At 37.9% G+C, this 13,379-nt stretch overlaps 2 protein-coding genes and 2 non-coding genes across 5 annotated transcripts; all 4 read left to right on the plus strand.

The window, feature by feature from the left end:
• The first annotated feature begins 435 nt into the window (after window positions 1-435).
• On the plus strand, window positions 436-7,248 carry LOC121794391 (NADH dehydrogenase [ubiquinone] 1 alpha subcomplex subunit 9, mitochondrial-like). Its single transcript, XM_042192534.1, has 12 exons — window positions 436-653; window positions 760-856; window positions 3,532-3,596; window positions 3,720-3,805; window positions 3,907-3,991; window positions 4,071-4,141; window positions 4,888-5,019; window positions 5,295-5,410; window positions 5,489-5,612; window positions 5,750-5,818; window positions 6,611-6,731; window positions 6,828-7,248. Exons 1-12 carry the CDS (start codon window positions 467-469, stop codon window positions 6,962-6,964), a joined length of 1,290 nt encoding a protein of 429 aa, XP_042048468.1. The 5' UTR covers window positions 436-466; the 3' UTR covers window positions 6,965-7,248.
• Window positions 7,249-8,809: 1,561 nt separating this feature from the next.
• Window positions 8,810-12,036, plus strand: LOC121794392 (bifunctional TH2 protein, mitochondrial-like). Of its 2 annotated transcripts, none has more exons than XM_042192536.1 (6): window positions 8,810-9,341; window positions 9,578-9,686; window positions 10,088-10,378; window positions 10,509-10,926; window positions 11,010-11,270; window positions 11,345-12,036. In XM_042192536.1, the coding sequence occupies exons 1-6, from the start codon at window positions 9,154-9,156 to the stop codon at window positions 11,752-11,754; spliced, it is 1,677 nt and encodes a 558-aa protein (XP_042048470.1). In that variant the 5' UTR covers window positions 8,810-9,153; the 3' UTR covers window positions 11,755-12,036. The 2 variants fall into 2 exon arrangements, with proteins under 2 accessions (XP_042048470.1, XP_042048469.1); XM_042192535.1 differs by having other exon boundaries at window positions 8,811-9,341; window positions 11,004-11,270.
• Window positions 12,037-12,569: 533 nt separating this feature from the next.
• Window positions 12,570-12,693, plus strand: LOC121797517. Its single transcript, XR_006049881.1, has one exon. It is a non-coding gene; the product is annotated as a small nucleolar RNA SNORD14 (small nucleolar RNA).
• Window positions 12,694-12,760: 67 nt separating this feature from the next.
• On the plus strand, window positions 12,761-12,837 carry LOC121797564. The gene has a single exon (XR_006049923.1). It is a non-coding gene; the product is annotated as a small nucleolar RNA R12 (small nucleolar RNA).
• The last annotated feature ends 542 nt before the right edge of the window (window positions 12,838-13,379 follow it).

The following is a 13,379-nucleotide window of genomic DNA, read 5'->3' on the forward strand; positions in this document are numbered from 1 at the left end:
CTAGTACTTTATTTTGTGAGGAGAGAACACTACATATGCATTGCAAAATAATGATATGTATCGCAAATCATTATAAATATAATTTCTTCAGTAAACATTGTAATTGAGAACATGAAATAATAATTCTAATTGAATTTAGTAAATATCTAAAACTAACAACATGTGGATAAAGATTTTAACTAAAAACTTAATCGAAGCGCGCCAATAGTGTTACTATGATTTATTAATAAAATGATTTAATTTTAAAGAAAGTAATTGCTATGTCAAGTGTAAAGTATATCCAAAAAGCTCGTTCGCTGCTTAGATTATTCGATTAAATTTGTAAGACTCGCGATACTAAAAATAAAATTCGAGTTTGAACTTAATAATAAACGAGCCAAGATTAAAATGACACTTTCCACTAATGATATGGACAGAGTCGCAGAATTGATGAGATCATGAGATAAGTAATAGTCGCTCTTTGGTCATGCGATATGCTTCAAAGTTCCAAGAAGGTGCTATTGAAATCCGAACAACAAATAGGGGAAGTCCCATTTCCTCGCTCGTCTCAAAAAAGATGCAGTCCGTTTACCGGCGGTTGCGCCACCACCACTTCGACCAATCACCTGCACAAATTGCCTCATTCAAATTGTTTATTCCTCTTTCCGATCGGTGTAAGTACTCCCCCCGAATTTATACGCCCTCATACTCGTTACAGGTCCAGAAATATCTTTAAAAGAAACGAAAGCAAAATTCTTAAATGTGCTCCATGGATTTCAGTTAACAGAGCAAATGATACGAGATCCGCTTCTACACTTGCCACTAAAGGCGTGGGTCATCTAGTTCGCAAGGGCACTGGTGGAAGATCATCCGTTAGGTAATTTAATTTTTCAAATCCCTAATTGTGTTTAGACCTGATTCAAGACCTTGTTTTTTTTATTGTCATTGTATGGATTCTACTGGTAAGTATTTGTTTCAGTAATGGCTTCATTAGCTTCCGTGTGAATGCCTTGGATTTTGATTGTAGATTATTGGTAGATTTGAGAATATTAAGTTTCCTGAGTTTCATCTCGGTTTAGGTGCGGTTGCATTTTCTTTAGTCTTAGATGTCTCAAATTGATTGTAACACCCCGACTTTTTCTATCTTTTTTTTTTTATTTATTTGTTCTCTTTTTGGCATCGTTTGCGCACCTGAAATTTTTTTGCATTTGATTCGATCGAAGGATATAACATTTTGGGCCTATAACAATTATTCTTTTTCTAACCCCAATTTATTTAATTTTCCAAGCCCAGTTTATTTTATTTGAAACAACACTTTGAAGCCCAATTAGAGATTAACGATTTCTGTACATGTAACTCTCCCTCAATCCCACAATTCCTTCCACATTCATTCAATTTGTTACATCCCTCAATCCCACAATTCCTTCCACATTCATTCAATTTCAGAAGAAAAAAAAGCCCTTGCTTTCTCCCATGATCTGCGGTTACAAGCATTACTCTCCATCTCCTGCACGATCAAAATTCCAAATTACACCACGTTGCAAACTGCCGATTTACATCCCATTCTATACTCCTTAATCTTCTCCATAGTTCATAAATTGAGAGAAAACACCCAAGTGAAAGCAGAGAGTGCTGGAGTAAAAAAAAAAGAAGCAAGTAGGATTCTCAGTTCCACCTCATTTTCAAACCCGGCATGTTCGGGAATCGGAACTGGCGCTGACCGCGACGACAGCGGCGGTTTGAGTCTTGCATCACGACCGAGCAGCAGCGGCGACACGACCTCGGCTCTGGGCTGGATCGCGCACAGCCACGACGGAAGGAAAGCAGCAACGGTGCTGGCGTGGGGTGCGAACAACAACGTGCAGCGGCGGACAACAGCTCGCGTCGGCAAATCAGCGAAGAACAGTGGCGGCGCTGCAGTGCGGAGGAGAAGGAGAACGGCGGTGCTGGCGGAGTTTCGCGAGCAGGTAGAGGCGCGATGGTGCTTGGCCACGACGGCATCGTCGCTGGACCATGGCGATTACCGCGGCTGGAGAAGCGGCGATGAAGAGACCAGGCTGAACGGAGGGGGAGCAAATCGTCGAGAGGGAGAAGACGGGTGGTGATGTTCAGAGTTTTAAACGGAGGGGGAAGGTGTTGATTGCGGCGGAGGAGCCGATGGCTCGCTGCAGTGGCGTCCTGGGTGGAACAGGCAGCGACGGAGAAATTTGGGTTCTTCACGAATTGGGGGAGAAGAACTATCCGGTACCCTCCGATGTCGAATCGCCGAGGTGACGAGAGTAGCGATCGCCGGCGTGAGGGAGGAGGAGGCGAGAAGTTGGGGCTATTCTCAATTTGAGGATTTGGTGAAGCAGATGAATTGAGGGAGAAGAAGTTTGACGGATGATGGAAGGGAGTAATTGGGTTTTGTTTTTAAAGTGGGCCTCCTTCTTTTGTTTTGGAGATATAAGGTGGGTGTTGTAATTAGTTTTGGGCCCTAAATAAAATTGAAGGGAAAAGTTGGGCCAAGGAAATAAAGGAGATGAGTGTGTTAAACTTGGGCCAGCGTTTAAGAGCTTGAAGGATTGGGTTCAGGAATTAATTTGTTACGAAAGAAATGGCTGCTTAGAGGAGTTACAGTACGCGAATTTCAGAATTTTCCAAGTAAGATTGAAGGAGAGATTCTTTCGCACGCTTTCCGAGAACGGAGTGGAACACAAGTTAAAGCTTTAAACGAACGAGGTGGGCTTTCTAACTAAGTATTTTGTGGGCTTTTCTACCCTACTATTTTGTGGGTTATCTTTAATACGGACGCTGTTCCGGAAATGTTTATGGAGATGAACTGTTTGTCTTGCCAACTGTTTTGTTTTGAAACCTATCTGAAGTGGTTTACCACATATGTTTAATCGAATTCGGGTCTGTTGGGCTGCGAACCCTCAGGCTAGTGTACACGAGATCGGGAGCCATCTGAGAGCAAGTTGGCCGGTCTAGTTGACCTGGGGTGTGGCCACGCCCCTTGTCACCCGTTGGATCAGATAGTGTATGATGGTGGGAATAAGGGTGGCAATATCTGAAAATGACTGCGCAGTCGAATTTATGAAATATGTTTTAGTGTACTTGGGTTATTTTCTTTACACTTAAAACCCCAAGGTTACACTGTTATGGCATGACAAACTATGATTTTGGCGTGTGTCCACTGAGTGCAATAAGTACTCAGCCCTGCATGTTGTTTTTCTTAATGTGCAGATTGAGCGGTGACGAGCCCGGTGGGTGTTGAGCATAAAAGTGAAGAATGTCTGTCTAGAATATGTTGTGTCTTCATACATAGCATTATTCTACTCTCGAAATGCTTCCGCTAAATATTGTTTCTTTTGAGTTGTTGATTGTTGAGATACTCTGATTTTATTCGAGCTATTCCCATTTGTATTCAGGCTATGGTTGAGTTGTGTTGATTTCCCCTTTCTTCCCCGCTTCTTTAACCCTCCCCTAATCGCGATCAACCGTATTTTCTATCCTTAGAAAATGCGAGCGTGACATTGATGCAAGTTGGAATGCTTTTTTGGTGTTTGGCAGTGGCATTGTCGCGGCGGTATTTGGGGCTACAGGATTTCTGGGGCGCTATTTAGTGCAACAGCTTGGTTTGTTGACTCTTGCTTTTGCCTCACGTTTTTCAACTTAAATCAGTTACTGCACTGTGCTGCTTTTGAAGATTGCATTTTGATTTTAGTTACTTTCTTATGTTTTCCATTCTATGTTGTTAGCTAAGATGGGTTCTCAAGTGCTAGTTCCTTTCCGAGGCCCTGAGGATTCTCAACGGCACCTTAAACTGATGGGTGATTTGGGTCAGGTGACTGGCTTCTTGCATCCTCTTTTATATCCATCTCATTGAAGTTCAATAATTGTTTTTACTTAAAAGCTCTAAGATTTGGCACTTTGCACGTCTTGCAGATTGTTCCCATGAAATATAATCCAAGAGATGAAAATTCTATAAAGGCAGTGATGGCAAAGGCCAATGTTGTCATTAACCTCATTGGTAGGATTTTATGATGACATGCCAGCTTATAATCTTTTCATTTTCTATTATTTTATGTGTTTAATGTTTTTACGAGCAGGGAGGGAGTACGAGACCAGGAATTTTAGTTTTGAGGAAGTGAACCATCATATGGCTGAGAAGCTTGCTGTGGTATGTTGTATTGCTATATATTTTCCAATTTACTCTGATGATTTTCAATTCATCACTAGCTCACCTTATAGTCAACCTCCAAAGAAACTTATTATGAGTGTTTTATCTTTCATTGAACTATGAACTTATCCTGTATGTTGAACCTATAGACTTATTTATACTGTTAGGTTTCCATGCCCCCTCCTTTTATTACCTCTTGTATTTGTTCCCCTTGCTTGAGGTTAAACTGAATTTAGGAATACTCTGTCTTGTTAAATTCAGTATCTTTGGACTTCTATAAGAAGTGAGAAGCTCAAGATGGGGCTATTACTATTAGGAAGTTTATAGAAAATTTTCTTATGCATGGTGTTGCTCATCTTCATTTTCACTGTCAAAATCTAACTAATATACTTGTTCATACTTCATATGAAAAGCTGCTGAAATCTTAAAATTCCTAAATGTTTGTAACAAGTAAGCTAATTAAATTGGTTATGGAATATGGCAGTGGTCAATCATCATTATTCTTGTATATTCTTTTCCACTCTAAGTTGCTCCTCTTGATAATTCAAAAGAAAACCCTTTACTGTTGATTGCCAAATGAATGTGGTGGACATGTATCTTTATGATAAAATGTTTTACTATTTTACATTTAGTGAAGAAATGCTTTTGAAACACACTTCTGGTGTTCACTTTTATTCATCATAATTACTGCGCATTTTTTTCTTGGTGACAAACTGATATAATGATGGCACATCATACATGCACAGATTGCAAAAGAACATGGTGGTATCATGAGATACATCCAAGTTTCAGGCTTGGGAGCATCACCATCATCTCCATCCAGAATGCTTAGAGCTAAAGCAGCTGCTGAAGAAGCTATCTTACGAGAGCTACCCGAGGTTAAATCTTCACTATTTTTTCGGTGTCACATGGATCTAGAATTGCTTGTTCACTTGGTTCTTCTTCTCTAGATATATCATTAAAATATTGGATGCAAAGTTATAAGATTATGGTCTCGTTGTTGTATGTATGATTTCTCATAAGTATTCAAACCAATCATGATCATATTTTACTTTTGCTGTAACTCTGATGCTTGCTATTTCTGGGGTCAAAAGTGTGGTGCTTGTAAATATATTATTGCTTTATTTTGTTCATAGATCTCCTAATTTGTCAGGTCACAGTTATGAGACCTGCTGTGATGATTGGTACAGAGGATAGAATATTAAACCCATGGGCACACTTTGCTAAAAAGTACAGCTTTCTCCCACTTATGGGTGGTGGATCAACTAAGTATGCTCTACTAAAACTTTATTTGGATGAATTCTATGTCATTGTTAAACCTGTATCTTATCATCATGCCATTCGCAGAATTCAGCCTGTATATGTAGCTGATGTTGCTTCTGCCATTATTGCTGCCTTAAAAGATGATGGATCCAGCATGGGCAAGACTTATGAACTTGGTGGACCAGAGATTTATACTATTCATGAATTAGTATGTAACTGAACCTACCTCTTCCCTGCTCACAAAAGAACAAATAACCGATAGCGGGCTCTGGAAAAATCTGTCGTTCCCCTTTCTTTGGTTGTTTTTCCCTGGAAACAATAATAACAAATTTTACATTACTGCAGGCAGAACTTATGTATGACACCATTCGTGAATGGCCTCGCTATGTGAAAGTTCCTTTTCCCGTAGCTAAGGCAAGTCCTTCAGGCACATCTTTAATAACCTATCTTTTGTAGATAATTATGTAATTTAAATCTCATCTCTTTCTGGTGTTTTCTGAATCTTCTCCAATCCCCTCTTTATAATATGTGCCATTTGCTTTTGCTATCTCAAATCTCTCAAGAATTTGATGATCAATGTTTTGGTTATGTTTAACAAAGATTGAAATTTATACTTCTAGGATGTAGATATTTTGCTGTGTAAATCTCACCTCTTGAAGGCGCTATATAAATGAGGATTTCTTTTTTCAACTTCAAAAATCTCTTGCATTTGCTTGTGCATTGCTCTGTAGCTCAAGAATGTGACAATGTATCAGCCTTTAGATTCAGTATGCTTAAGAGAGATTGATAAGTACCTTGCATGATCGTTTCTAGAAGATGTAAATATTGTCAAGTTTACAAGAGAGATTTTATGCAATCATCCACCATAGAGTTTCTTTCCACACTTTTTTCTCAACTCTATTTTTTTCTTTGTCCTTTTACCCCTCATTGGCCATATCATTCTGTATTAGGTTTATTTGGTTGAGGTTGGGCTGTAGGAGGTAAACTTTTCTTATCTGTTCCCAGTCTTGGGGTTTTGGATGGAGAGGGTTGGTAGGCATTCATATCTGGTTATGAATGAAGATGCGATCATGCGACATATTTACATGTTTCATGAAGAAGTGTATTCTAAAATGTAACTTATAGTGTGAACACTTCCCAAATAGTTTTGATCCGGATCATGTTACTAAAATTTCTACAATTGTTTGGTGACGTGTTTGGTTTCAGGTACTTGCAACACCCCGTGAATTATTGGTTAACAAAGTTCCGTTCCCAATGCCTGTCCCTACCATATTCAATCTTGATCAGATTGAAGCCCTTTCCACTGATACAGTGGTTTCTGATGATGGTAAGTGTCTATCTAATTGTGTTATAAGATTCCCACTTATTCCAATATTGAGTTCTCATAGATACATCTTTTACCTTCACTCTTTTTGCACGCCAGCTTTAACATTTGAGGATCTGGGAATTATGCCACGCAAGCTGAAGGGTTACCCCACCGAGTTTCTTATACAATACCGTAAAGGTGGACCACAGTACGGCTCAACAGTTAGCGAGAAAGTATCGCGATCATGGGATTGAGGTTGAGCCTCTTTAGCAGACATTTGAGGTAGGGACGTTTGTTGCCTGCATTCCTGCTCCCATTCTGTATGATAATGCTTTGAAATTTTTGAGACCTCATTGTTGTGGCGATGGTGGAGAATGCTAATCAGCTGAAACTTGTTCAGTTGGTTTAATTCCATAATAAACGAATCGGCTCAACCTCCAAAGCCAGGTTGAAAGCGCCAATCACTTTGAAAAGTCAAGCTCTTTCATGGATAATTGGCACTACTAGTACTTTTTTTTATATTTCTTTTTACTCTAAATGCATGAGTTATTATTTTTCCAGGCAAAACGCGTTCTTGATTCGACCACACCGGTACTATAAAATTGACATGGCATGGTTTTTTTAGGACCGACATATAATAACTGTCAGATTTTGTTCCAACATTAAAAAAGAAAGAAAGTCACACCATTTTTGTGGTCTTCTAAAAACTCTGGGTGTATCAATTTATGTTGCTAAAGTTGGTGGATTTTTCAGCCATTAATCATAAGAATTGAAATATTAATCAACCAAACTAAATTAATATAGTGTTTTAGTAATTTGGTGTTGATATAAATTTTAGTCAGCAAAATTTATAATTTAATTGACAATTATGTCCGGTATAAATCTGTTAAATAGTATTCCTTCGCCCCTGATAAAATCAGGTTCGTAATTAAAAGTTTTACTACTACGTCCCTGAAAGTTTGTCCCATTTTTTCGTTTTCGTCTGTCCCTCTAAGTTTGTCTCATTTCACTTTTTACTACTTTTTGTAGTGGACCTCATATTTTACTAACTCATTCCTACTTACATTTTATTATAGAGGGAACATCTTTTTAGGTCAATAAACTTTGTCAAAGTATCATTTTAAGTCCGTGAACTTTGAAAATATCATTTTAGGTCCGTTAACTACAGGTTAATATCATTTGAGATATTTTGAACTTTTTTCGGACGAAAATGCCCTTAAGGCCTTCAAAGGGCAATTTGGACAATTCTTTCGCCACTCATCTTGCATCAAACACCTAGAGTCCAATAATTTTTTTACTACTATTTAATTCAATTACCATCCAAATTGAATTTAAATATAATTAAAATTTGCAGTAAAAAATAGTACTATGAGTCAAATTTTCAATTATTAGATGACCAATTATATAGGGATAGTGAATTGTGACCTGATACTTTATTTTATTTTTTCAATCTAAACTACATTTTAAGAACTTACTATAGGTGATCTGTGAATTATATTTAGTTTATTTGTCTTGAAATTAGATAGCTATTAATTTGGATGGTCATTCGGAGTATTATTTATATGAATTTCAGAATGGAGATCAATTACCATCCAAATTGAATTTAATTATAAAAATTTGCCTTTAAAAATTGTTAGACTATAGGCTTCTGCCGCAAGATGAGTGGCGAAAGAATTGTCCAACTTGCCATTTGAAGACCTTAAGGGCATTTTCGTCCAGAAAAAAAGTTCAAAATACCTCAAATGATATTAACTCGTAATTGACGGGCCTAAAATGATATTTTCAAAGTTCACGAACCTAAAATGATACCTTGGCAAAGTTCATGGACCTAAAAAAATGTTCCCTCTTTATTATAAAACCTAACTCATTCATACTCACATTTTATTATAAAACTAATATATAAAAGTAGGACTCATAATCCACTAATTTTTTTAACTCACTTTCCATTACATTTCTTAAAACCCGTGTAGTGGGACAATATTTGGGGGACGGAGGTAGTATTTGTTTTTTTAATATTTTATTATAAAATTTATAGTTGACGTCGAAAACAAATACACGGAGTTGTGTACGTCGGAGAATTCGTCGCTGACTTAAATCAGAAATTAAATTTTGTTTTCCAAAACACTAAAGACGCCATGGCTGAATCACGAGACTCCCATTTAATCACAGTTGACCGCCGCCGGCACCCTTTTCAGCCCTCTCTCTCTCTCTTCCTTTTTCCTCGGCCGACGCATCCCCCACGTAATATTATGTACAGTACGATATTCTTTCCACTATAAAAGAATGGATGAATAATGAATTCATTCAAACGTGACAATTCCAACATATTTTAATCTTATAAATCAGTGTTTCCACCAACTATTGATCGCATATACCGAGGCCACCAACCCTTCTCTAAAACAAATCTACTACTACATCCGGATTTTGATTTTTGAGGGGAGAAATGGTGAGTTTGGAGGCGGATCACGAAGGCGGCGTAGCCAAGAGGCTGTGGAACAAGTTCAAGAATGAAAGGGATTTAGCTCTTTACAGCCCTTTTGTTGTTTGCTTGGCTTCTGGCACCTTGGACCCCACCTCTTTTCTTCATTGCATCTCTCAAGATTTCTACCTTCTTCAGGCTTTTGCTCAGGCGTAATTAACCTCTCTCCCTCTCTCTCTCTCTCTCTATGTGTTTGCATCTTGCATCAAGATTTCGTTTTTGAGGTTTTGGTTCTTGAAATCAAGTTTTTTAATATGTTTCCTTGAATTAGTTTGGTACATTCTACATTGGAAAATTGGAATTATAGTCTTTCTGGAGTTTTGATTGATAGGGGGTGGATTTATTTTTGGGCCAAAATTGGTTTGTTGAAGGAGTTGTGCATTTCCAGATATGAACTAGCAGAAGAATATGCAGATGATGATGAGGACAAGGAGGCCATTGGAAAGTTGCGAAAGCGTGTCTTGAAGCGGCTTCGAAACCAGGATAAACTTATTTCTGTAAGGGTTTAAATGTCGAATTGTTTCTATTTTTAGTTTAAAATACTTTCACAAGTTTAATGCTGATAGCTACTCCAATTTTTTGTTGTAAAAGCTGAAGTTTCATGGATTAGGTTAGGACTTAATGGGCTAGATATAAGATGAAACGTAGAGTTTGAGGTGATTGTAGACATTCATTAATTATGTATGTAGTGAAGAACCATTTACCCAAAACATCTTCAAAGTAGTAATATAGAAAGGGAATGGAGATCATGGCAATTCATTATGTTCTTGCTACTTGTTCTACCACATTGGTTTATATGGTTAAAGGTCTGAAATAGTTTTGAGCTCGTATGACTAGAGGCCTTAATTATGTCTGCTGTTTGTTATTTTAAGGTTTTGATAGTAGTCTATCATTGTAGGAATGGGGTTTTGAGCCTCCTAAAGAGCATGTTTGCAATGATGCCACATCAAAGTATACCGAGTTCTTGATGGAGACAGCCTCAGGGAAAGTCGGAGGAGAGAAATTTGCTGTCAAAATTGTTACACCTTTTGAGAAAACTAAACTGGCTGCATATACGCTGAGTGCCATCTCACCATGCATGAGGCTCTACACTTTTATCAGTAAAGAGATCCTGGCTCTCCTAGACCCAGATGAGAGCAACCACATCTACAAGAAGTGGCTCGACAGCCTGTCCTCTGAAAAATTTGAGGTCTTTTCCACTGCTTGGATGCTGATTCTCATATGATGCAGTGTCTGTTTGTTGTTACCCAACACTTAAGTGGAAAGAGCTTCAAAACTAGAACTAACATAGCTTCTTTATTTTACTGCTTTAAATCTAGGCATCAGCTTCGAGAATTGAAGACTTGCTTGATAAATTAAGCATTTCCTTGACCGGTGAAGAGCTAGATGTCGTGGAAAGGCTCTATCATCGGGCCATGAAACTCGAGATAGACTTCATCTGGTCCCAATCAATTGTTCAGCAAACCATAGTTCCCTTTTCACTACTTTACAACAGTGTCGAAGACAATCTCATCACTTTATGCGACTTCGACTTGACATGTACAGCTATTGACTCCTCTAACCTTCTAGCAGAGCTTGCAATTGTAGCGGCAACCAATACTACCGAGCCACAGCTCCCATCATCAGCTGATATCAGGACCATGTGGAATGATCTCTTCAGCCAGTATGTGGAAGAGTATCAACAATGTATAGAAAGCATCGTGCCAAGTGAAGCATGTGTTGATGCTTCAAGCAAAGGTTTGATTTGTTTTTATCTATTTACCATATATCACCCAGTCGATGTGGTCAAGTGAAATGCAATCTAACAACTACAGGGACAGGATTGGATTACGAAGGTCTGTGTAAAGCAATGGAGCAGATATCTGAAGTCGAGAAGCGAGCTACTTCAAGAGTCATCCACTCTAATGTATTGAAAGGATTGAATCTAGCAGAGATAAAAAGGGCTGGTGAGCACCTCGCCTTCCAAGATGGTTGTAAGCGATTCTTTCAGGATCTCGTGGAATCCAAAAAACGTGCTGCAGACATTCATGTGTTGTCATACTGTTGGTGTGGTGATCTAATCAAATCCGCCTTCTCATCAGGTATGCTTTGTTGCTATGTGTGTGCTAATATTTTCAACCTCTGCGTTTCAGTTTTAACCGCTCTTTGTTTTCAGGAGAAGAAAATGTGTTAAATGTCCACTCAAACAACTTGGTCTACGAAGCATCTGTCTCCACTGGTGACATTACAAAAGACATGGAATCCCCCATGGACAAGCTTCGAGTTTTCAATGATGTCACTAACCGAGAAAATGGTGGTAAAGCCTCAACAGTTTACATTGGGGGTACGGCTGGTGACTTGTTGTGTCTGTTGGAAGCGGATTTTGGCATCGTGATTGGGTTGAGCAGCAGCCTTGAGAGGCTCGGAAAACATTTTGGCATAGCTTTTGTTCCATTGTTCTCAGGTCTAGTGAGCAAGCAGAGGGAGCTTCCAGAAACGGGGATTTTGAGTCGCGATGGGAGATCCAACATTCTATATACGGTCTCTAGCTGGGACGAGATACACACCTTCATTTTGGGGAGGTAGACGCCCGTCCCATCCTCTGCAGGATGTGCATACAGGAAAATAGTGCAAGCTAAACTTAGAAATGGATAGTTATGTTGTTATAAATGTATGGCTGGTGGCTCTTGATCCTATTGTTTTTGGTGTGAGGATTGAAGGCCTATGGTAATAATTTATTTGTTGTATTAGTAGATTGGATTGATTAAGATGACAAGTAGTTGAAGTGAATTACATGCATCTTCTGCTTGCTATTATAAATAATGTGGAGTATATGAGAATTTTTCAATATGGGGCTTGCTGTTTGTACTTGAAACATTTCTTATGGTAGAAGTTTTATTATTCTTCAAAAGCAAAGGAAAATGACTCGAGCTTGAGCTAAATAGTTTTAGAATTATACTCCAACAAACAAAAGCCATTAAAAACTCAGCTAATTTACAATAATCGTGTAAATAAATTTATTCTCGGTGATTTTCAGGCAAAGGAATACGACTTAAAAATAAGAAAAAAAAATTAATTAAATAAGTATTTATTTTATTGGATTCAATCCTCATTATTATTTCTTAAAAAAAATGTAATGTAGGACGAGATAAAAATAAAAAGAAAAAAAAAAAAAAAAAAACTTATTACTCCACAATGCAGTATAGTAGAGAGGGGCTAAAATCGGCACAAGCAATCTCCGCAGTCTAAACCCTAACCCTACATTACCAATTTCGAATCCTCTTCTCCTTGTATAAATAAGCAATCACTCGTCTCATTTTTGATATCTCAATCAAGCTGCTCTTCTTTTGCTTACCGTCTTTGTTTATTTTCTGTAATTTGCATTCATATTTTGTGTGGGTGGGCGATGATGCTAAACTGTAAGGCTTGTTTCTCAAAACATTCGCAGTGGCCGCCTAAGTGCTTTCGCCTTCGCCAGGCTTGAGAGCATATGCTGCTTTTTTCCTTCCTTGGATGTCTGAGCCGCCACATTCTATTTTCCAATTTTTTCATTTTATTTTTCTTCTTTCAAATTGTTTCGGATGATGCGTTGAATTGAATGATGAAAAAATCAGACGGATTCCCAATGAGATTTCGATCTGTGATCACTACCAGCTACTTCTGACTATCTTGCCATCATCATCTTTCGTTTTTTTATTTTCCATCATACAGTAATTTGTTTTTATCTATAGCGTAGCGAGATTATATTTGCTACTCCTCGACGGATTCCTATTCTTTATTTTTTTTGTTTCAATTTTGATTCATGTTTGGATCTGGTTTCGTGAAACAAGGATAAAAAGTTAGTAGTATCTAGAAGTTATCTGTTTTCCTTTTGTCTTTTTTTCCGTTCTTAAAAATTTGTCGCCATATACTTTTACCATTTTTAATAGTTACATTTAACTAATTCATTTCCACTTACATTTTATTTTAAAATTAATGTATAAAAGTAAGATTCATGTGCCATAATTTATTTTGAAGTTATCTATTTTAGTAGGGAGTAGTATCTTGAATTTATCTATTTTTTTCTTGCATTTATTGTGACTATCCCCGGTTTGTGGTGCTCCTTTTTCGACTAAAAGAGCATTTTGGCTGGGAGCGGATCTCCAGAATTCCTGTTTCATTCCTATTCCACACTTCCAACTTCATAAAATAATCCCACTATCACTTAACAA

Source organism: Salvia splendens, chromosome 3, assembly GCF_004379255.2.
Source record: "Salvia splendens isolate huo1 chromosome 3, SspV2, whole genome shotgun sequence".
NCBI classification, from domain to species: Eukaryota; Viridiplantae; Streptophyta; class Magnoliopsida; order Lamiales; family Lamiaceae; genus Salvia; species Salvia splendens.

Coding starts and splice junctions, on each gene's coding strand:
- LOC121794391 (XM_042192534.1), top strand. CDS start 467: ATGCGATATGCTTCAAAGTTCCAAGAAGGTGCTATTGAAATCCGAACA. Junction 3,597..3,719: donor CTATTTAGTGCAACAGCTTG/GTTTGTTGACTC, acceptor CTATGTTGTTAG/CTAAGATGGGTTCTCAAGTG. Junction 6,732..6,827: donor TACAGTGGTTTCTGATGATG/GTAAGTGTCTAT, acceptor TTTGCACGCCAG/CTTTAACATTTGAGGATCTG.
- LOC121794392 (XM_042192535.1), top strand. CDS start 9,154: ATGGTGAGTTTGGAGGCGGATCACGAAGGCGGCGTAGCCAAGAGGCTG. Junction 9,687..10,087: donor ACCAGGATAAACTTATTTCT/GTAAGGGTTTAA, acceptor CTATCATTGTAG/GAATGGGGTTTTGAGCCTCC. Junction 10,927..11,003: donor TGTTGATGCTTCAAGCAAAG/GTTTGATTTGTT, acceptor TAACAACTACAG/GGACAGGATTGGATTACGAA.